A 23922-nucleotide genomic window follows, 5' to 3' on the forward strand; every position below is an offset into this window, starting at 1 on the left:
TGCGGGCGTCACGTTGCATTTGCAGAGCCCCTGATGTGCCTAAACAGTAGAAACCCCCCCCTAAGTGACGCCATTTTGGAAACTAGACCCCCCAAAGAACTTATCTAGATGTGTGGTGAGCACGTTCAACCCCCAAGTGCTTCACAGAAGTTTACAACGCAGAGCCGTGAAAATAAAAAATCATTTTTCTGTCCTCAAAAAAGATGTTTTAGCAAGCAATTTTTTTGTTCACAAGGGTAGCAGGAGAAATTGGACCCCAATATTTGTTGCCCAGTTTGTTGTGAGTATGCTGGTACCCCATATGTGGGGGTAAACCACTGTTTGGGCGCACGTCAAGGCTTGGAAGGGAAGTAGTGACATTTGAAATGCAGACTTTGATGGAATGGTCTGCGGGCGTCACGTTGCATTTGCAGAGCCCCTGATGTGCCTAAACAGTAGAAACACCCCACAAGTGACCCCATTTTGGAAACTAGACCCCAAAAGGATCTTATCTAGATGTGTGGTGAGCACTTTCAACCCCCAAGTGCTTCACATAAGTTTATAAAGAAGAGCCATGAAAATAAAAAATAATTGTTCTTTCCTCAAAAATTATGTTTTAGCAAGTAATTTTTTATTTTTGCAAGGGTAACAGGAGAAATTGGACCCCAATAGTTGTTGCCCAGTTTGTCCTGAGTACGCTGGTATCCCATATGTGGGGGTAAACCACTGTTTGGGCGCACGTCGGGGCTTGGAAGGGAGGGCGCACCATTTGACTTTTTGAACGCAAGATTGGCTGGAATCAATGGTGGCGCCATGTTGCGTTTGGAGACCCCCGATGTGCCTAAACAGTGGAAACCCCTCAATTCTAACTTCACCACTAACCCCAACACACCCCTAACCCTAATCCCAACTGTAGCCATAACCCTAATCACAACCCTAACCCCAACACACCCCTAACCACAACCCTAACCCCAACACACCCGTAACCCTAAATCCAACCCTAATCCTAACCCTAATCCCAACCCTACCCACAACTGTAACCCCAACACAACCCTAACCCTATCCTTAACCCTAACCACAAGCCTAATCTTAACCCTATTTCCAACCCTAGCCCTAATTCCAACCCTAAGGGTACCGTCTCACATAACGATTTACCAACGTTCACGACCAGCGATACGACCTGGCCGTGATCGTTGGAAAGTCGTTGTGTGGTCGCTGGGGAGCTGTCACACAGACCGCTCTCCAGCGACCAACGATGCCAAGGTCCCGGGTAACCAGGGTAAACATCGGGTTACTAAGCGCAGGGCCGCGCTTAGTAACCCGATGTTTACCGTGGTTACCAGCGTAAAAGTTAAAAAAAAAAACCGTACATACTCACATTTCGGTGTCCTTCAGGTCCCTTGCCGTCTGCTTCCCGCTCTGACTGAGTGCCGCCGTACAGTGAGAGCAGAGCGCAGCGGTGACGTCACTGCTGTGCTGTGCTCTCACTTTCTGGCCGGCAGACAGTCAGAGCGGGAAGCAGACGGCAAGGGACCTGAAGGACACCGAAATGTGAGTATGTACGGTTTTATTTTTTTTACTATTACGCTGGTAACCACGGTAAACATCGGGGTACTAAGCGCGGCCCTGCGCTTAGTAACCCGATGTTTACCCTGGTTACAAGTGAACGCATCGCTGGATCGCTGTCACAACGATCCAGCGATGACAGCGGGAGATCCAGCGACGAAAGAAAGTTCCAAACGATCTGCTACGACGTACGATTCTCAGCAGGGTCCCTGATCGCTGCTGCGTGTCAGACACAGCGATATCGTATGGATATCGCTGGAACGTCACGGATCGTACCGTCGTAGCGATCAAAGTGCCACTGTGAGACGGTACCCTAACTCTAATTCCAACCCTAACCCTAAGGCTATGTGCCCACGTTGCGGATTCGTGTGAGATTTTTCCGCACGATTTTTGAAAAATCCGCAGGTAAAAGGCACTGCGTTTTACCTGCAGATTTACAGCAGATTTCCAGTGTTTTTTTGTGCGGATTTCACCTGCGGATTCCTATTGAGGAACAGGTGTAAAACGCTGCGGAATCCGCACAAAGAATTGACATGCTGCAGAAAATACAACGCAGCGTTTCTGCACGGAATTTTCCGCACCATGGGCACAGTGGATTCGGTTTTCCATAGGTGTACATGGTACTGTAAACCTGATGGAAAACTGCAACGAATTTGCAGCGGCCAATCCGCTGCGGATCCGCAGCCAAATCCGCTGCGGATCCGCAGCCAAATCCGCTGCGGATCCGCGGCCAAATCCGCTGCGGATCCGCGGCCAAATCCGCTGCGGATCCGCGGCCAAATCCGCTGCGGATCCGCGGCCAAATCCGCTGCGGATCCGCGGCCAAATCCGCTGCGGATCCGCGGCCAAATCCGCTGCGGATCCGCGGCCAAATCCGCTGCGGATCCGCGGCCAATCCGCTGCGGATCCGCAGCCAAATCCGCACATGCCATAACCCTAACCCTACCCCTAACCCTACCCGTAACCCTAACCCTACCCCTAGTTCTAACCCTAACCCTAGTGGAAAACGAAAAAAAAAAAAATATATTTTCTTTATTTTATTATTCTCCCTACCTATGGGGGTGATAAAGGGGGGGGGTATTTATTATTTTTTTTATTTTGATCGCTGTGATAGAACCTACCACAGCGATCAAAATGTACCTGTAAGGAATCTGCCGGCTGGCAGATTTCGGCGGGCGCACTGAGCATGCGCCCGCCATATTGGAAGATGGCGGCGCCCAGCGAGGAGACGTACGGACACCGGGAGGATCGGTAAGTATGAAGGGGTGGTGGGGGGGTGGATTGGAGCACAGGGGGGGTGATCGGACCACAGGGGGGGTGAATTCAAACAAGGAGGGAGCGGACAGGAGGACGGGGGAGCCGGCAGGCGGACGGAGGGGACCGGACCCCATAACGGAGGACTGGGGGGGCGATCGGTGGGTGTGGGGGGGTCACTTAAGTATTTCCAGCCATGGCCGATGATATTGCAGCATCGGCCATGGCTGGATTGTAATATTTCACCATTTTTTTAGGTGAAATATTACAAATCGCTCTGATTGGCAGTTTCACTTTCAACAGCCAATCAGAGCGATCGTAGCCACGGGGGGGTGAAGCCACCCCCCCTGGGCTGAAGCACCACTCCCCCTGTCTCTGCAGATCGGGTAAAATGGGAGTTAACCCCTTCACCCCGATCTGCAGGGACGCGATCATTCCATGACGCATACGCTGCGTCATAGGTCGGATTGGCACAGACTTTCATGATGCAGCGTATGCGTCAAAGGTCGGGAAGGGGTTAATGAATGAATGGACCGGCAGTCAAGCGTATGATCTGTCGCATCATGTTACAGGAACAAAAATTCCACAATCTACTGATTGGTGCAGATCATGGCTGTAGGACACCCAACATCAGCAAGCTCTTATCTATTCTACGGATAAGTGAGAACTTGTTTTAACTGGACAACCCCTTTAAATTAAAAAATCCAATGAAAGGTTATCTGTAAATCGATCGTATTCTTGTCAGTTACACTATTTTCTCAGACTAGTTGAACTTTCAAACTTTTGGGTTACAAAAGTAAGCAACTTGTAATTCAAGAAGTGCTGAGAAAGCGGCTCTTCAGATGCATTTGCTGTAATTCATGATCTTACTCCTAAAATTACAGGCCATCATATTCCGGTTTTTAAATGTATATATGAAAGTCATTGAATCTCGGCTAGATAAGATTACATGCGCGATATTGTATCCTTACCAATAGATCAATGTTTTATACATCACCGCTTGTGTAGCAGAGCATAGGCTAATGTATAATTCCTTGCCTGTTCTAAAGACAGATTTATGAAATAGGAGAGGCAGATATTTTAATTGTAAAAGTTCCTTTGTGTTGCATAATTTTTCTGCTCTGCAAACAAATAGCAATTAATCAAAAATGCTAATTTTAGAAACATACATAAAGACTCAGTCATTTCCCATTTTGGAAAAGACATCCACAGATGGGTCCCTATATACAGTTCAGGAGTTTTATGGCTTTCACCATCTTTTCATTCCTGTGCACTGAAGTCAAATGAGGCGTTCAGGGTATAATTATCTCGCCTAATATAGAATTATGGTGCAGAATGTGTTGTCATCGACCTATCATTTCTATCCTACCACTTTTACAGTACACCAAATCTGTATTTTGTCAAGGCTGAGAGATCTGGAGAGTTGCTCTTTTCTGCTATCCACATAGAGCATTCATTAAACCACCAGGGCATGAACCTGCCTGCATGACATCCATAAAACTCTGGCGCAAAACAAAGAATTCTTATCAAAGATGACTCATTACAGAGCCACTAAACCTAAAGTCCGCAGCTCATAAAAGTGCAGTGGAGCTGCTAATATCACTCACACACATCATATGTACATTTCTAGAAGTTCTTAGAACTAAAGATATCATCTGAGAACACTAGCCTGGAATGGCACAAAAATTACCGTAGGATAAGCCTACTTAAATATGAAGGAAGAAATTAGGACAAAGAAAATCGATATGACCACAATTTGCTGACCTCTACATGTTCACACCCAATCTAGTGACTTGTAGACCAAAGCTGGCCATGCAATTATTTTGGGCAAACCTGACTATTCTGGCAAGGCAGGTTAACCAATGTATATGGTGGCAGAGGCTTACTCCCTTCTGTCTACTGAGAACACAAATACGGCCGAGCTTGCAAGTATATAGCAGAGTCAGGAGAGACCAATGAGCGCTTGTCAGTCACTTATCTAATGTCTATGTCCAGGCTTAGTCATCATAAGTTAACAGAAATAAAAACTAACAAATTCTGTTAAGCCCAGGGTCGGGCCTAAGGAGGCAGTGTATTGCACAAGAGTACACAACAGATTAAGGTCATGCCCTGACACTTTAGGCCCAGCACCAGGTATAACACAGTGCTACAAACAGTAGTTTGTCCTTCAGAGCAGCCCCCTACTGAAATAGAGGACAAGAACAAAGTCAGCCCCATTTTGGATACTATACAGAGCTATATTTGAAAATCCACTCACCAAGACCGAATACTATAAATTAATGTTTCCTTGCTATCTCCTCCATATTGTTGATAAAAGTCAAGAATGAAACTTACGGTAACTTTTAACATACCCTATGAAACCTTCTCCTATAGAAAGTCTCCCAAATTTTGCAACTTTTTTCCCCATAGTGAACATGCGAGTATCTGAGTAAAATGCCCAGGATTGGTTTAACTACCGGTAAATTAATTATTGCAAAACTTTATGACAAAAAGGCAATTATTTTTGTTTTGCTGGTCACATACAAAAGGGAAATAAAAACTTGGACTGAAGAATTCAGCAATACAGGCAAACTGGCTAAAAGATGGTGTGCCCTTTCAAGATCAAATGATCGTATCTTCTACACTACCTAAGGCATGGAACAAAGAATACAAACATATCACATCATCTATTTATGACAAGAATCGATTAAAATTCCCCTTGAGCAAACATCCTAGATATAAAATAACATGAATAGAGAATTCTATGAGTATTTAAGAAAAAAATCTGACATGAAGAAAATTATTCAATAAACCGCAGTCTTATCCTTTAGGGAATAGTCTACATCTATTTAAATTGCTGATGGACATTTTTAATCCCCCCCCATATCTTGATTTAAATTACGTTTGACCTTTGAATGTCTTAGCAGTGAATCTGACGCTGTTCTTTTAGACATAGAAGCCCAATATATCCTGAATTTACAGAATGCAGTACAAATAAGAGGGAACCTTGGGTGTATTAAAGGGAACTTCTTCCTATCTGATCAGCATTTTAGATAAATCAACTACAGATTATAAATAGTGTTGTTCTTAGTATTTAATAAAAAAGAAATGTATTCTCTATGTATCTTGAGATGTACAGTGGGAAAATAAGTATTTGATACACTGCCGATTTTGCAAGTTTTCTCACCTAGAAAGAATGGAGAGGTCTGCCATTTTTATAATACGTACACTTCAACTGTGAGAGACAGAATCTTAAAAAAATATCCAGAAAATCACATTGTATAATTTTTACATAATTAATTTACATTTTATTGCATGAAATAAGTATTTAATACAATAGATCAACAGAAATTAATATTTGGTACAGAAACCTTTGTTTGCAATTACAGAGGTCAGATGTTTCCTATAGTTCTTGACCAAGTTTAAACACACTGCAGCAGGGATTTGGCCCACTCCTCCATACAGATCTTCTCCAGATCTTTCTGGTTTCGGGGATTGTCGCTGGGCAACATTGATTTTCAGCTCATTCCAAAGATTTTCTATTGGGTTTAGGTCTGGAGACTGGCTAGGCTTCTTACAGAGCCATTCCTTAGTTACCCTGGCTGTGTGCTTTGGGTCAATGTCATGCTGGAAGACCCAGCCATGACCCATCTTCAATGCTCATACTGAGGGAAGGAGGCTGTTGGCCAAAATTTGGGGATACGTGACTCCACTCATCCTCCTTTCAATATGGTGTAATTGTCATGTCCTCTTTGCAGAAAAGCACCCCAAAGTATGATATTTCCCCACCACGCTTCACGGTTAGGATGGTGTTCTTGGAGTTGTACTCATCCTTTTTCCTTGGCGAGTGAAGTTGATCCCAAAAAGTTCTATTTTAGTCTGGTCTGACCACATGACCTTCTCTCATGCCTCCTCTGGATCAGCCAGATGGATATTGGTAAACTTCAAAAGGCCTGAACATGTGCTGACGTGAGCAGGGGGACCTTGCATGCCCAGCAGTACTTTAATCCATGATGGCAGAGTGTGTTACTAACGGTAATTTGGTACCAGCTCTCTTCAGTTCAATGATCAGGTCCTCCCATGTAATTCTGGGCTGATTCCTGACCTTTCTCAGAAACATCCTTACCCCACGAGGCGAGATCTTGCATGGAGCCCCAGACAGAGGAAGATTGATAGTCACCTTGTGTTTCCTCCATTTTCTAATAATTGTGCCAACAGTTGTTGCCTTCTCGCCAAGCTGCTTGCCTATTGACCTATGGGCCATCCCAGCCTTGTGCAGGTCTACAATTTTGTCCCTTGTATCCTTAGACAGCTCTTTGGTCTTGACCATGGTGAAAAGGCTGGAGTTTGATTAAGGAGTGTGTGGACTGGTGTCTTTTATACAGGTAATGAGTTCAAACATGTGCAAATAATACAGGTAATGAATGCAGAGTAGGAGGGCTTCTTAAAGAAAAATTAACAGCTCTGTGAGAGCTAGACTTCATGTTGGTTGGTAGGTCATCAGATACTTATTTCATGTAATAAAATACAATTTAATTATTTAAAAATTATACAATGTGATTTTTTTGGTTCTATTTTTAGATGCTGTCTCTCACAGTTTAAGTGTACCTATGATAAAAATAACAGACCTCTCCATTCTTTGTAGGTGGGAACACTTGCAAAATCATCAGTGTATCAAATACTTGTTTCCCCCACTATATTTGTTATGTATAATTATATCCATAATTTTAAAAAGATTGTCCATGATTTGAAATCCATTTTTAAAGATGATCACCTTTAGTCATAAACTTTGATCTGAAGGGGAACTTGATAAGTGTCCAATTTCAACTCCCACGTGACAAATGAAGCATTATATAATGGCCATTGAAATGACTTGAGCCTTCGTGTAATGCACAGATGTGCAAGGACCTACAGACCCTCTCTGTAAATGCTTTCCACTTCAGCCGTTTAGGTGGATAAAAGATCCAAGTAGAGGACATTAATAATTAATTCAATATGCCCTAACAGAGTATTGGAAAAACAATGTCTAAGTTTACTGCTAATGTAAAGGCTGAGACTCATGTACCCTTCACAAAATGTCAAAAAGGTCCCCATCTACCATGTACCAATTATAATACCGGTGTGGTCTTATGTTGTGGATAGGGCAAGATGCAGGACCCACGTGTGACCGTTACCTCTGTAGCCCCTTTATAAAACTTTGCTTTAAGAAACAAAAGTAATCGTGTTCCAGAAGCCTCACTTGACTACTTTGTATTAAAGGATTGCTCCCAAAATCGCACGTGATCTCTTCTCTACTGGATAGGAGACAACTTACTGATTGCTGGGAATCTGACAGTGCTCAGCTATTACTGATAGTCCCATTGACAAGGAGAGAGTTCCAACAGTTGGGATAGGGGATATCCTACAGATAGGGGATAACTTATGATTATTCGAAAAGGGCTTTGTTTTCCACCTCTGTCTCTACCCAATATCTACCATTCCCTTTTCCCTCGAAGTACCATATAATGTACATTCTGTACTTTTGCTATTTTACACTAGTTGGAAAAAGTCCATTGGAAACCTAATCTGTTCCGTCACTTCGAACTTTTATAAATGGATGTTTAGACATCATTTCCTTTTGCCTTTTCAGATTTATTTTATATAAGCAATCATCAAAAATTATTGCTTTATACATCGACTTGGAAATCTGCGTAATTGAATAAAATTTAAAGTTGCAAAGGAAACTTTTATAATTACTGTGCCATCACTCTTCATTATACTTTATGCCCAGGGCCCTGTGAATGTGCCCACTGAGTGTTAAGTATTTGTAAATTGTTTGCTGACTACAATTTGGCTGTTCTTCACCCAACTGTCAAACAATATCCCAGAGAAACTGATCTTGGCTGACATACATCTCACTTGCAAACTAAATGATGAATATGAAATTAAACATGTTTAACATATTGTAGCAAGATAGTTGCTGACACTACATATAACCCTCAACTTTCATTCCACTTGGTTTCCTAACTAAGGGAGAAAAATGCATATTAAAATTAAATCAGCAATAATTTGTTATTAGTTTTGAAAGTAATTGTTTGTTTTATGTAAATAAAAGTTTATTCATTGTATTATAAATGTTAGTCTGCTTTCTATTATTCAGTTCACTGACATTTTCAATATCTCTTGCAGACCCCGCCAGAGCATTGAGCCTCCCCTGCTCTAACTATAGTTGTCCAGTTTGGACAACCCTTCTAGAGGGTATCTGTCAAAAGATTCATAATGGCCTATGGAAGACAAAGTACTAACAGATGACCAAAACCTGTCAATCAGATGATCAGATGAATGAATATGGTGGGTAGAAGGGAGGAACGACAGCTCATCATAAATCTTTGGAATCAAATAGGGTGGCATAAACCTAGGTATAGTCTTGTCTATTCAGTCTTTCCCCGCATGCCTCTGTAATCTGCACGCCCCACTTTTGTCCATGTCCCAAAGTACAGAATAAAGGACTATTACACTTTTTTCGAACTAGTGAGTGCCACACAGTCCTTCAACTGATATAAACCTAGTTGTAGACCACTAAAACTGGCCACATTACATGAACAGCTATACTGTAATATCATTGGGAATGTAACTTTTAGTTGCACATTATTATAATAATTCAGAGATATCCTCGTTTAGTAGCAGTAACAAGTGTGATTATGTGTTATTCTCTTAACTGTATTAACAAGTTGAATCACCCTATCAACATTTTAAGAAAATAAAGTATTGTTCAAACGGCTTGTAAACGTTAACAAAAATTGATGCATCCTATAGCACCTACCAAACTCATTTCCAAACAGACCTTTATGATTCACATTTAGTGTCTAGCTCACCTCGACATAATTCTGTGGTGTCCACATAAAAATGAGGCCTGCAGTGAGGCACACAACTCCCATAAGGCTTCCCTCCATACTCCTGAACTGCCTCTAATGAGTGCTCTGGATTTGTGCATTGTGTGCAGTGGGAGTCTTCTGGGCCCAGGCAGACACGACAAGATGGATGGCAAGCTGAAGATGTAAAGAGAAGCAGAGAACAGAATGTCTTAGGTTTCTAGATGATTTCATACAACCACAAACACATAAAAAACCTCTTGCAATATGTGACTACAATGCAAACATTTGGATTCATATATGGATACATTGTAAACCTCCACAAGAATAACACAGGACAGTATGAAAAGCGTATTATATATAAAAAGGACTTGCAGTTCAAGTAATGCAAGGGTGTTCTAGGTTCCTCAAAGAAAGAGTTATGTGGCAGTTCTCCGTTTTGATAATATGCAAAACACGGCACTCTGCTGGATGGTGAGATATGGTGCTCAAGTAGGGTCTCCAACCCGTCAATCAATGTATACAATAAACTTGGCACTCAAATCGGTTGTAAGATGAAGTTAATTGACTTTATTGCACGTCCCAGATACAGTTTCAACAGTTAAACGTTTTCGGTCCCACTGGACCTTCTTCAGAACAATTTCCAATTTATCTGGTTAAGCTGGTTACAGCGTGTTGAAGGAAAAGTCACCTTATAACGATAAACTGTGGAGCAATGCAATAAATGAAAAAACGAAGGGGCTCTAGGCGTACTAAGCCGCTAATGGAGTCTGTGGCCCATGATCCAGCAGGATCTATAGTATAAATTTGCTCCTTTACATATATATCATTAAACCTGATTTGTCTCTCGGCTTGCTGATTTGTATGTGTTACTGCTCATCTACTGAGGTAGATTCAACAATCCTCAGGTCACACTGACCCAAAGCAAAGCACAACATAGAGTACCAGAACAAAGGGCTATGGTGGACAACAAGGACGACATCTGCAAGGAGCTTGTATGTTCTCCCAGCGTTTGCGTGCATTCCACCTCGTGTCTCCCCTTTTTCCTCAAAGTTTGTAAGCTTGTGAGCAGGGCCCTCATTCCTCTTGGTATCTATTTTGAACTGATTTTTGTTATGCTGTAATTGTCTATTGTCTGTACAAATCCTCTCTATAATGTAAAGTGCTGCGGAATATGTTGGCACTATATAAATAAAATTATTATTATTATTTCCTCCAGATAATCCAGTTTCCTCCCTCACTCAAAAGACATACTAATCAGAAATTTTGGTTGTGAGCGCGAATGGGGACAGTGATTATGATGTCTGTAAAGCGCCGTGGAATTCATGGTCCTCTCTGAAGAGACAATTTGCATGTTACTATATAAAAGAGTAAAAATAAATTAATATAGTCTGAACTAGAATGTAGGTGAAGACGGTAGAAACTGCAGGACTTTTTCAGAGATACAGTGTAATGTGAACAATCTCTAGATTTCCCTGAAGAGGCGATTTGCAGATTCAATCTTTAGATAGCAATTCATAACACATACAGCAGTTGATAGTTTAACCATCAAGTCTGAGGGTAATAGATGCTGACACAACAGGAATTTGCAGAAATATAAATAGCAGTTTGTAAAACTTTAGTAAATGGATTAACCAGTAGGTGTAAGGATTAGTAGATGCATATTGCAGAAACCTTGTTGTTGAGAATAATGCAGAAGAAGGAACTGGAGAATGGCAAACTCCAAAACAACAACAACTTAACATACTGACTGAATATTCAGGCACATAGGTGTGTCTATGTTGACTGTAAAAGGCCTTGGATGATGTCTTCAGTGAGATATGTTGAGCACAGACCATTTTCTAAATTTCTGGCAGTATAATTCTGCCGCTTCCTGATCCTGATACAGGGCCAACAAGGTTTTTTCCGCATGATCCACAGAGTTAGGTTCGTCATACAATAATCCGAGCAATTGAAAAAATGCATCTACATTAAGCAATGCCGGATCCCCCAACTCAAGGGAGAATGCCCAGTCCTGAGGGTCACCACGCAGCAGAGAAATAACTATTTTAACTTGCTGAGTGGGGTCACCAGAGGAACGGGGTTTCAGAGCAAAAAACAATTTGCAGTTATTTTTAAAGTTCAAAAACTTAGATCTATCCCCGTAAAACAAATCTGGAGTAGGAATTCTAGGCTCTAAGGCTGGAGTCTGAACAACATAATCTTGGGTAATCTGTACTCTTGCAGCAAGCTGATCCACACGAAAAAACAAACCCTGAACATCCATGTCCGCACCCAAATCCTGAACCACCCAGAGGTTAAGAGGAAGGAAAAAGACAAAACAGACTAAAGAAAAAAAAAAATGGCTCAGAACTCTTTTTCTTTTCCTTCTTTTGAGATGCATTCAACTCATTTTTGGCCAGTTGTACTGTTATGGACTGGTAATTTAGGAGCGACATGCGACTAGCTCTGAGCAGGTGGTAACTATACAGACCGCAGTTCCTGATCTTAACACAACACTAGCAGTAGCCGTGGGATGTTCCTGTCACTCCCTGGACACCTCGTCACAGCCGGAGAACTAACTACCCCTAAAGGTAGAAACAGGAAAGCTATCTTGCCTCAGAGAAAATCCCCAAAGGATAGACAGCCCCCCACAAATAATGACTGTGAGAGGAGAAGGAAATGACATACGCAGTATGAAACAAGATTTAGCAAAGGAGGCCACTTCTAGCTAGATAGATAGTACAGGAAAGAACACTGTGCGGTCAGTAATAAAAACTAGAAAAAGTCCACCGCAGAGAAATGCAAAAATCTCCACACCTGACTAAAGGTGTGGAGGGCAAAATCTGCTGCCCAGAGCTTCCAGCTTAGCTTAATAGATCAATACTGATAAGCTGGACAAATGAGCAAAACATAGAATATGCTGAACAATAAAGTCCACAACAAGTGGACTGTAAAAGGACGAGCAAGGACTTATCTTTGCTGAAAGGGTCAGAATGTCAGGAAAATCCAAAAGAAAGTAAAAGAGAAAAATGTTCCAGCTTCTTTGATAAAATGTAAAACTTTAATCCATCATATAAAATAGTAGAGGACACACTCCTGGGACAATGCCATATCACAAGTGAAGAAAGCTACGCGTTTCGACCATACGGTCTTTGTCACAGCTGATCTGCTCAGCAGTCCATCCGGTATAAGAAGGACTGACCTAACAATGGAAAGGTAAAGCAAAAAAAAAAAAAAAAAGAAAAGGAGCTCACCTGACCAACAGTACTTTGAATCACAAACACATATAGATCATTGCCAGATATTCTAAAAAATATAAACAACAATATATATATACATATACAATGGTAAGATACAATAAATCCCATAATATCGCCCACTCCTGCCACCGCCGCCGGCTTTCTGCAGCAGCAACCCTGCCTCCCGGGACCCTGCTCCACCGCAGCAGCCCCACTTTCCCGGTAACCCATCATAAAAGCGGACTATAAGACCCACCACCATTGTATTAAAAAAAACAACTATTTTCCTCCCTATAATTTGGGCTGCGTCTTATGGTCCGATGCATCACACGGAAGGAATCCATCCATGTGCGGTCCAGTGTTTAACATTGAAATGTACAGAAGATTTGCAATTTCTTTATACATCCGTGAAAAAGACTGATGACACACTAATGCTAAAAACAGACACACTGATGTACAACAGTGATTGACACCTGTACCAATTTTCACGAACATGTATAAACACTGATGTCTGAATATTATGTAGAGCAGCCTAAAAACAAGCCCCCATAGAATCCTGTGATCAACACCTCCATAATAAACACCATAACATTTGTATTTTTGGCACATTAAATAAAAAGACCCATATCTAGAGAACCTAATGAGAACCTAATGATGAATTTAAAAAAACAAACACAAAAACACAGAATATGCAGGGGAATACGGTAGCAGGAATCAAGGAAAAGAAAAACCCAAACTGGACACTTTTGACCTGATAAGAGGTAGGGAGTAAATTAGATTTAATTGCTTTTGTTATTTTAAAATTTAAGTAAAATTAATTCTAGAATTGTACGGTTTATCACTTGTAAGATAAAATTTTAAATAATAAATATTAGTTATTCCTCATCACGGTTAAATTAGAATCACGCTGTAGTCAGACATTAAAATATCACCACAAGATATACCACTACAGAGTTTCAAAAAATAATATATATATATATATATATATATATATATATATATATATATATATATATATATATATATATATATATATATATATATATATTCTATTAAAACTAGCGCTGTGCAAAATAAAGTACTAAAATACGATTTTATAGGAAGCGGTTTGCTTACTAAAATCTTCAGTGGATATGCACTGTAAGATAATGCATACAACTCTAAAACATGATTGTTTGCTCCAAGGAGGCAGGGCTGCCACCAAGAATTTCAGGAATATTGGCAAAATTACCATGGGTGATTTAACTGTGCAGTGTTGTTATGTACCTGGCGTGCGGCGCCATAGCAGCCCTGATTACTGTTGCCCTTGGGGCCAAGTGAGCAGAAGCAAATAGAGTAAGGGTACTAATGCCCTGATGGCGCCCCTGCATGGAGGGGTCCAAATTTTGAAAGAGGTATACAACCTGTATATACATGTAGACATTATTTCATTTAGCAATACAAATTACAAGATGGTCATATGCTCAGTAGTAATGGGAGGATCTAATTTTAAGTTTTCAATGTATAGTAACCCTGGTTTCTCTTCAACGCCAAGAGATTGTATTTAGATAACACCAATTTATGAAATATGTTCATAATTTGTAGAATGTTGGAAGCTTTACAGTATACAGACTGCGATGCTAAAAAGTGAGTGAATGAGTCAAAATTAGTAAAATAATACTCACTCATTACAGAGTATGGCATACTTCGTATGCAGCTATTTGTGTTTTTTAAAGAAGCACACCGATCAAAATTTTTACCTTCTTAATATATTGCAATCATCATATTATAAGGCACTATGTTCCGTACTTACAATTGCTCATTTTGTCTTTCTACAGCTAATTTTTCTCTTTTCCATTAAGTCTATGACATCACGTGATTAAAAACTGACTAGCTGAATCCTTCTAAGCTCAATGTAGAAACAGAAGGTCAATCTTAACCTTCATGACTCATGAGTCACTACAAATGTCCCTGGCAGAGTGAGGAGCAGAGGATCTGTGTCAGGAGTTGAAGAGGGGAAAGATATTTGCAGGGAAAAAAAGACTTCCTGTTTCTACATAGAGCAGAGAAAAGAGAAGAATTAGCCGAGTAGAAATTACCAAATGTTGGCTTCTGCACCAAACATCCATTTAAAGTACGATTTATCAAACCAATTATGACTGAATGAACCAACCCCGCCACATGTATTATAAAACAGTTTAATAACAATGATATTTTGGGAAACATCAATTTTTTTATTTTATTTAGATTGGACAATAGGTGTTAACTGTAAATGAATAATAACAATGGGGTTGTTGATCAATATTTGTTTGTGCTGTATGGGCTAATAGCAAGTGGACTGTTTCCATACCATGCAGCTCTTAAACCGCTTCCATTCTCCCTCCTCATATTTTGGCTAGTTGAGGCAAGTGAAACAATGAATTTTAAAAATATATTTTATCCTTTTTTAAAAAAATAAAAGAATAAATTTGGGCAGTCTTGCTTTCCTTTAGCTATATATACTGTATATATATATATATATATATATACATACATACACTACAGTAAAGCTGAGGCTGATCTGGAAGATTTACGATTGTGCACAATTGTACTGACTGGAGTCAGCTTAAAATATTTGCATGATGCTTTCATACAACTGCATAAGCTGCATCAAATTGTACAGGGAGAAGCTTGATGGAAAAGTGCATACTGCGGCTATCACCCCCTTGCAAAATGACTCAGACTGTACATCCCATTCTAGTAGCGTGTACCTCTGGTGCTGACTTACGGGGTTTTATAGGTGCGCAGCCAATAACAGACTAGACAGCTCTCATACTATGCTGCTCTTAAGCAGGTTTATTTTTTACATGTGGTTTTGGGGCATTTTTAAAATTAAATAAAATGAAATATGCAGCTAAAGCTAAAGATGGTATTTTCAAAATTGCTATATGTGCATGGTAAACTACTACAAGGGAGACATCTATACCACTTTGCAGACTGTTGGGATCTGTCAGCTGCAACCTGGTCCTCAAAAGGAATTGCTGAGCTTTTGTTTGCGTTTTTACCGGCTTCCTATGGCGCTTCCCATGGTGTCACACATGGGAAACACTGGCGCAGTGGTTCTTATCGGTGGTAACACTAACGCTGGTAAGACCGTTGGTCAGAGCGCTGCGGGGTCAGGCTGTCAGATGTCAGTGTGACCCCGCAGAGATACTGTGACCCGCAGTAAAACGCTTAACGTAGTCCCATCAGGCTATGTCGGCTGTTACTGATAACAATGATAGCAGGAGTTGTTGATGGGAGATGTAGTCTCTTCTCAGCCGGCATCTGTGCTCACACACAAAAAAAACCTACAAACATGTAAAATAATTCAAATTCATATTCAAATAAAAGTAAAAACACACATTATACTCTCCTATCCTAACACTAAATCCCCGATATCCTCGTCGCCTATAAAAAAGTAAAATAAAAAAACAATATATACTCAACTTAAAGCCCAATCCCCAATGCTCAAGTCTCTTATAAAAAGTCAAAAATAATAAACCACCATATACTCACCTGTCCACCGTAGTCCACATAATCTAGAGTGTCTCATGGTGATCTCACTTGTCCGCTGGCTATACACTGACAGGAGGTAATCGCTCCCGCTGTGTATCCCTCAGCTGCCGTGAGAGAGTTCACTGGAATTCATCAGCTGATGAGCTCTGGTGCTCTCACTTACAGCAGCAACGCTGGGTGAGAATTTTCTCAAGCAGCGGTGGTGCCGTAAGGGAGATCACTGGAGCTTATCAGCTGATGAACTCCAATTTTTTCTATTTTCCGTTGCATCAGTGACTGCTTTCAAAGTCATCAGGATTGTTGTGGGACATTATCGATTATCTTCTCTGCGGACAGGTGAAGAATATTGTGTTTTCTTATTTTTTATTTTATTTTTGTTGCAGGAGACGTTGGCTTCAGTGGATTAGGCGTTTGGTAAATATGGTTTAATTTAGATTCAATAAAAGAGTTGGTGTCATTATTTCAATTAAAGGACTTTATTCTGGGTGTATGTGTCTTTTTATAATATCACTATGGGGTTAGTAATGGGGGTGCCTTATTGACACCTCTCCATTACTAACCAGTGGGCTTGATTTCACCTGACAATACAAAGGTGACATCAACCCACCCCCCCAACCATAACCCCACTTTCTACCGCTACAGGGCAAGTGGGAAGAGTGAGGCTAATCTCATAGATGGGCTTTTTCTGGGGCAGCTGAGAGCTGATGTTTTTAGGCGGTGAGGGGGCCAATATCCATGGCCCCTTTCCAAGGCTATTAATATCAACCTGAAACAGTCGTCTGTCTAGCCTTTGCTGGTTAGATTTTATAGGGGGACTCTATATCAATTTTGTCTGGGGTTCCCCTGTAAACTAGTCAGTAATGGCTAAGTATACAGGTATGAGCTGATATTAATAGCCTTAGAACCTTTATGGCTATTGGTTCCTTCCCAGAATATTAACATCATCCCTCAGCATTCCGGGTTTCCCTCTGTTGGTTATTAAAATTATTTCAGGGCCCACGCAATTTTTTTTTCCTTTTTTTTTACATTTTTTAAATTAACAGTTGCTGTTTGGTTACAACCTATGTAGGTTCATTCTGTTAACGCTCCTACATAGGCTGGTTACAATGTGGGTGTGTGCGTTTGTGTTGACCTACTGGCTTAGTAATGAGGTTGTTTGGCTGACACCTTTTCATTACCAAACCTAGGGCTTGGTGTCAATGACAGCTGCTGACACCAAGCCCTAATCCCATTACCCTGATGCCACACTGCATCAGAATAAAAAAGGTGGTGTTGAACCAAGAGATTACATCACAAAACTTTTTTTTTTTAAATGTCTTTATTTAGCTAAAAAAAAAAAAAAACCTTCATTGCTGCACAAAAACGCATGCAAAAAAACACATACAAAACCGCGGCAAAATGCACGTTTTTGCTGTAAAGTGATGCATAAATCTTGCAGAAATTTCTGCAAGCAAATACTCAATGTGTGCACATATCATAATAGTCCCCGACCGACCTATGCATTACATAGTTGGGATGTCATTTTATAGTTCTATTAAAAGATATACTGCCAGTTATGGCTTAGCAGCTTATTGCCAGGGGTTAGAATGGTCCAACATGCAGCGTTCAGATAAATTGCAGGCCAACTTGGATTTGTTGTCTCTTTAAGGCAATATAATTTGCAATAGTTTTTGCTGACATCACAAAGGTTCATTTCTACTTTTTTTAACATTTAAATTAATACAATAAAACATGTTCTAAGATTGAAGATTGATTTTTTCTTGCTGTATTAAATGGAAACATTCACTGAATTAAAGCTGAAATGACTGTATCAATTCCCGGGAGTGAGACATTTAATTGGACACTAGGCTCTCATAGGTTATAAAAATATCCTCTTAAATTACTGCAAAAACATACATACTGTACATCCAAAAAGAATTAAATACCATTGCAGTGATTTTCATCAAAATAATATCCTATGCCACAGTTACTGATGCATTGTCCTTTCAGCAAGGCCAGCGGAGGTGAGCAGGATGTGCACTGGTTGGCCAGTGGTCCGGAACATGATGCACAATCTTTGTGACAAGCTGAGGAAACAAAGAATAAAACACCAGATGCTTTATGGATGAAACAACATTCCTGTCCATCACAATTCAATTCCCACGTCTGAAAGTATAGGAAGTTGAAGAACTATGTTAAAGTAAGACATAGACTTGAATTCTTCCAATATTATTATTATTATTTATTTATATAGCACCATTAATTCCATGGTGCTGTATGTATGTTCCAATATGTGAAATATATATACACAAGATATGGACACAAAGGACCAGGTTGTAGGAGAATAGATCAGTAACTAATGGGAAACATTCCTTTTAATACCCCTGCAGGGAGCTCGGCAACTGGAAATGTCACATACACTGACCTGTTCTGTTAACATGGCCACATCCACCTCCAGTTACAATATGGGCATTAGCCAATATTCAGTGTCCCAGTGTAACAGACGAGGATTCCACTAATCAGGTATTGACACAAATCTCATTTCTAAGCATCCTGCATTGTGTATCCTAAAGAATATCGCTGTACACATTTACAAGGCTGGAACATTAAGTTCTGCACTGAAAATCTTTTCATGTCACTCTTGCCGTTCTCCTAACTGCACATTGTCACTTACATTGTGATAGATGACATTACATTAGTGGTAATGGCTGCAGTTTATTGCTTGTCATTCACAATCATATCTCTACCGACTTGATTGCTCCTTGCCACTTTTCCACCAGAAATATAACAAGCTGACTGTAATTGAGATGCTTTGAAAATCTGCAATTTGGCTGGATAAATATTACTGCTATGTAATCCCGATATGGGCTATCTGCCTGGCTGAAATACATCAATGTGCTTGCACTAAACTTATGGAGAACCTTAATTTATACAAACTGTTATCATATTGTTCCCTGTAGCATGTTCAGATAATTAGATGCCATATTAAAATGCCAAAATCTCCCAGAAACACAAGTCTACAAATGGACACAACTGGGAAACAGTACCGCAATATATAAGGGTTCCTAAGAATTTGGTTATTAACAATTCAGAATTAAATTGAAAGGAAACAATTTTTCATGACAATTTGTCATTGTTATTTCCCGTTAGTTACGTAAAAAAAAAACAGGAGCAGTATTTGGTTATATCACTTTCAAGTTAAGGATTTGTTCCTTGCAATACTTCGGACAATACTAGCTTTGTGGATTTGTTCAATGTCTTATCTCTCTCACTTTAGTTCCCCTTTATCTATTTGCCATCTAGCTGTACCATTAATCATTACATTGTGCCATTTTTGTGATTCTTCTTGTTGTGCAATCGGTGCTGGGTACTTTATTATCTTTTTCCAGGTCTTCTCTTCTTTGATTTCATACTTGAATTGTGTCCCATTTTTAAAGTGTTCATTTGCAGATTTTGATTTAACAAGGGGATTTATTTTTTTATTTTTCAACTTGACTTGCATCGTCCTGTTATATTGGTGTAGATCAAGAAAATAAAATAAACAATGTAATAATATTTTCTGATTAGAAGAACACCCTATTAAAGGGAACGTCACAACAAATACAAGTGGGCCGATCAATGGGCAGCATGTATCAGATATTGGCAGCACGATATCAGCCATATTAACTCTAACACGTTGTGGCTTTTCAGAGAAAAACATAGTTTTAAAACCATCATGGACCAAGCTACACTGGAAACTAATTGGACAGGCGGGTCTCTGGCGGCTTCTTCCTGCCCATTGCCAATGACTGACCGGTCTCTCCCTGTGTGCGTGTATAGGAGAAGACCTGTCTCCTAAGGGCAGAGGGCGGGGGAGAAATTTTAGGGGACCAGGCTTTTTCTTACTAGTGTCCCATGTGGCTTGGTCCTTGACGGCTTTTAAACCTACATTGTTAGTGTCTGATATGTGCTGCCCAAGGACTGGGCAGCGTGTATCAACTGTCAGGTTCCCTTTAATAAGAACAGATCAAAAGGTTAACGGTCATTCATCTCGGCCTACAGTTTGCTGAAAAAAGGAAACTGAACAAAGTATATTCTGCTAAAAGGTCTAGAGATTATTGTGTTTCCATTGCTGCAAACTATGAAAGCTTTACTGGAGAACACTGCAGTTCCACTGTGTTTTGGTTCAGGCAGACAATGTCAGCAATGGACCGTTTTCTTTCTGTTAGTAAGATCATTAACATTAATTATTAAAAACTCTTATAGTTCATTTACCCTTTACTGTGTGTTATACTTTGCTATATAAACTCTGGTTATGTTAACTTAGAATGCAACATTTCCAATAATTACTTTTTCCTTGGTATTAATGCTTTTAATATATTTAAAAAAAAACAAACACTTTCTTTGACATTTTGTATGAAGTAGACAACCATAATTCCTACCTATACACACTCCTTCAGAGTCAGCATAATACCCCGCTGGACACTGTGCCACACATCTGCCATGGTGAAAGATTCTGCCTTTGGCACAGCTTAAGCATCTGTTGTCTGAAGAGCATGTTTGGCACGATGCATCACAATCTTAAAAGAAAAAAGGAAGAGGACATTAAGAAAGTAAACGCAATAAAATGGCAACGTACACCAAACTCTGCTGGCTGGATCTATACATAATATAGCTGTGGTATTCAATATCCACATATGGGGCAGTATGCACTCGGAGCTTAGATTGAGCTTGGCACAATGAAGCAGTGAAGCAGATGGCCATTCTGAGGAATAGGGGGAGCGAGCCAGGTCACTATAAAATGCAGTCGTAACAATTGTAATCCCTTCATTTTCTGAGTCTTCAAATTGGCAAATACTTTGCACTTTAAAAAGTAATCGCACAATTCGAAAAAAGTGATCAGTTAGTAAAATGTCATAATAAAGGGAAAGACTATTTGACAACAAAAGCCATGTAAGAACTCAACTATCAATTAGGAATGAGATTCTAGATTTAGTTAAACAAATCTACAATACTCAAATACACCTGGAACACAAGATCGGCATTTTGGTTCTCCTGGAGGAGAGAGTTGGGCATTCTGTGCATATTATTCTATGCTAGGAAGCTGGTTAAACAAATGTACTAAAGAAAGTGCAGACAATATACATGTTGTTTGTATAGGAAATGTTTAAAGGGGATCACCCACATTGTGATGCATGTACTTCTGGACGAATTAGATAGACCAATCAGAAGAAAACGAAAACCAATATGAAAAAAACGATTAAAGAGTCTAAACGTAGGAAATGTGTATTAAAAAGCCTTTATTTGTGTACAAATAGATATGTGATGGCAAAGAAGAAGAAAGTATACACACATAAAATATATAAATATAAAATATGAACCAAAGAGGTCCTACTGAACAAATGTAGCCCTTGAACAGATACTAGGAAAAGAAACATCATTGATTGGTGTTGGTGTGGTGTCAAACCATACAAGGGTACTCATATATATATATATATATATATATATATATATATATATATATATATATATATATATATATATATATATATACATATACAGTGGGGGAAATAAGTATTTCATCCCTTGCTGATTGATTGTTTAAGTTTGCACATTGACAAAGACATGAACAGTCTATAATTTTAAGTGCAGGTTAATTTTAACATTGAGAGGTAGAATATCAAAACTAAAATCTCATTGTATAAATTCTATTAATGTATTTGCATTTTGCTGTGAGAAATAAGTATTTGATCCCTCTGGCAAACAAGACTTAATACTTGATGGCAAAACCCTTGTTGGCAAGCACAGCAGTCAGATGCTGTTTGTAGTTGATGATGAGGTTTGCGCACATGTCAGGAAGAAGTTTGGTCCACTCCTCTTTGCAGATCATCTCTAAGGCTACTTTCACACTAGCGTTAACTGCATTCCGTCACAATGCGTCGTTTTGCCGAAAAAACGCATCCTGCAAAAGTGTTTGCAGGATGCGTTTTTTCACCATTGATTAACATTAAGTGACGCATTGTGACGGATTGCCACACGTCGCACCCGTCGTGCGACGGATGCGTCGTGCAGTGGCGGACCGTCGGGAGCAAAAAACGCTACATGTAACGGTTTTTGCTCACGACGGTCCGCTTTTTCCGACCGCGCATGCGCGGCCGGAACTCCGCCCCCACCTCCCCGCACCTCACAATGGGGCAGCGGATGCGCTGGAAAAATGCATCCGCTGCCCCCATTGTGCGGCGGAGACAACGCTAGCGTTGGGAACGTCAGCCCGACGCACAGCGACGGGCCGAGCCTGACGCTAGTGTGAAAGTAGCCTAAATCATTAAGATTTTGAGGCTGTCACTTGGCAACTCAGAGCTTCAACTCCCTCCATAAGTTTTCTATGGGATTAGACCTCTTTCACACTTCCGTCTTTCAGCTCCCGTCATAATCCATCAATTTTTGAGAATGCAGGATCCTGCAAAAAAATTTGCAGGATCCTGCATTTTCCCATAGACTTGTATTAGCAACAGATTGTGACGGATGGCCATCCGTCTTTCACTGGATCCTGGATTAAAAAACGGTCCGTTGGGCACAGAAAACGTTCAGAGGAAAGTTTTTTGTGCAAGTCGGAAAATCAGTCAGCGACGCATCCTGCGCTGCCTGTCACTGGCTACAATAGTAGCCTATGGGCGCAGGATGCGTCGCTGCCTGTGAAAAGCAGGAATCCAGCGACGCGTCCCACCTTTTCAAAGAGAGCATGTGTGGAAGAATTTCCCATCAGGGAAATTCTCTCTCGCTCGCTCTCCTTCTCTTTTTACTATTGATGCTGCCTATGCAGCCTTAATAGTAACAAGATAGAATGTTTAAAATAAATAAAAAATCACAGTATTCTCACCTACCACAGTCCCGCGCAGCGATGCTCCCGGCAGCTAGCGTTCATAGTAATACATTGCGAAATCTCGCGAGAATACTGCGATTTTTTATTTTTTTTTTAACCTGGTTTGTATGGTGTATGCGTTTTCGCAGCGGAAAACCGCTGCGAAAACACATACACAACAGGTGCACATAGGCTCGATGGGTCAAAAAGACGGGCCCAGTGCCCACGTTTTCCACAATCTGCACAGGATTCGTCATTTCAACGTCTTGACGGATCCTGTGCAGATTTGGAAGACGGAAGTGTGAAAGTAGCCTTAAGGTATGGAGACTGGCTAGCCCTTTTATGAAGGTGACTATGTAAGACAGCGGTCTTTAATGCACCTAACGAGTTGATTAGGAGCATCTAACTGGTTTGAAGGAGCCAGAACTCTTAATGGTTGGTAGGGGATCAAATACCTATTTCTCACTGCAAAATGCAAAGAAATTTCTATAATTTATGCAATGTGATTTTCTGGATTTTATTTTTATATATTGTTTCCCTCAATGTTAAAGGTAACCTACCCTTAAAATGATAGACCGTTCATGTATGATATATATATACCGTATTTTCCGGCATATAAGACGACTGGGCGTATAAGACGACCCTCCAACTTTTCCAGTTAAAATATAAAATCTTCTTAAAAGTCGGGGGTCTTCTTATACGCCGTATGTCGTCTTATAGGGCCGGTGACTAATGT

General features: G+C 40.3%; 1 protein-coding gene across 1 annotated transcript in view; it reads right to left on the reverse strand.

The window, feature by feature from the left end:
* Positions 1-23922, reverse strand: part of FRAS1 (Fraser extracellular matrix complex subunit 1) — a 653238-nt gene that overhangs the window by 256796 nt on the left and 372520 nt on the right. The window contains exons 16-18 of the mRNA XM_077275534.1: positions 20767-20904; positions 18292-18432; positions 9633-9806 (exon numbers count right to left, since the gene is read on the reverse strand). Of these exons, the coding sequence (XP_077131649.1) occupies positions 9633-9806; positions 18292-18432; positions 20767-20904 (453 nt within the window). The remainder of the gene's footprint in view (positions 1-9632; positions 9807-18291; positions 18433-20766; positions 20905-23922) is intronic.

The sequence above is a fragment of the Ranitomeya variabilis genome, chromosome 1 (assembly GCF_051348905.1).
Source record: "Ranitomeya variabilis isolate aRanVar5 chromosome 1, aRanVar5.hap1, whole genome shotgun sequence".
In the NCBI taxonomy this organism is placed as follows: Eukaryota; Metazoa; Chordata; class Amphibia; order Anura; family Dendrobatidae; genus Ranitomeya; species Ranitomeya variabilis.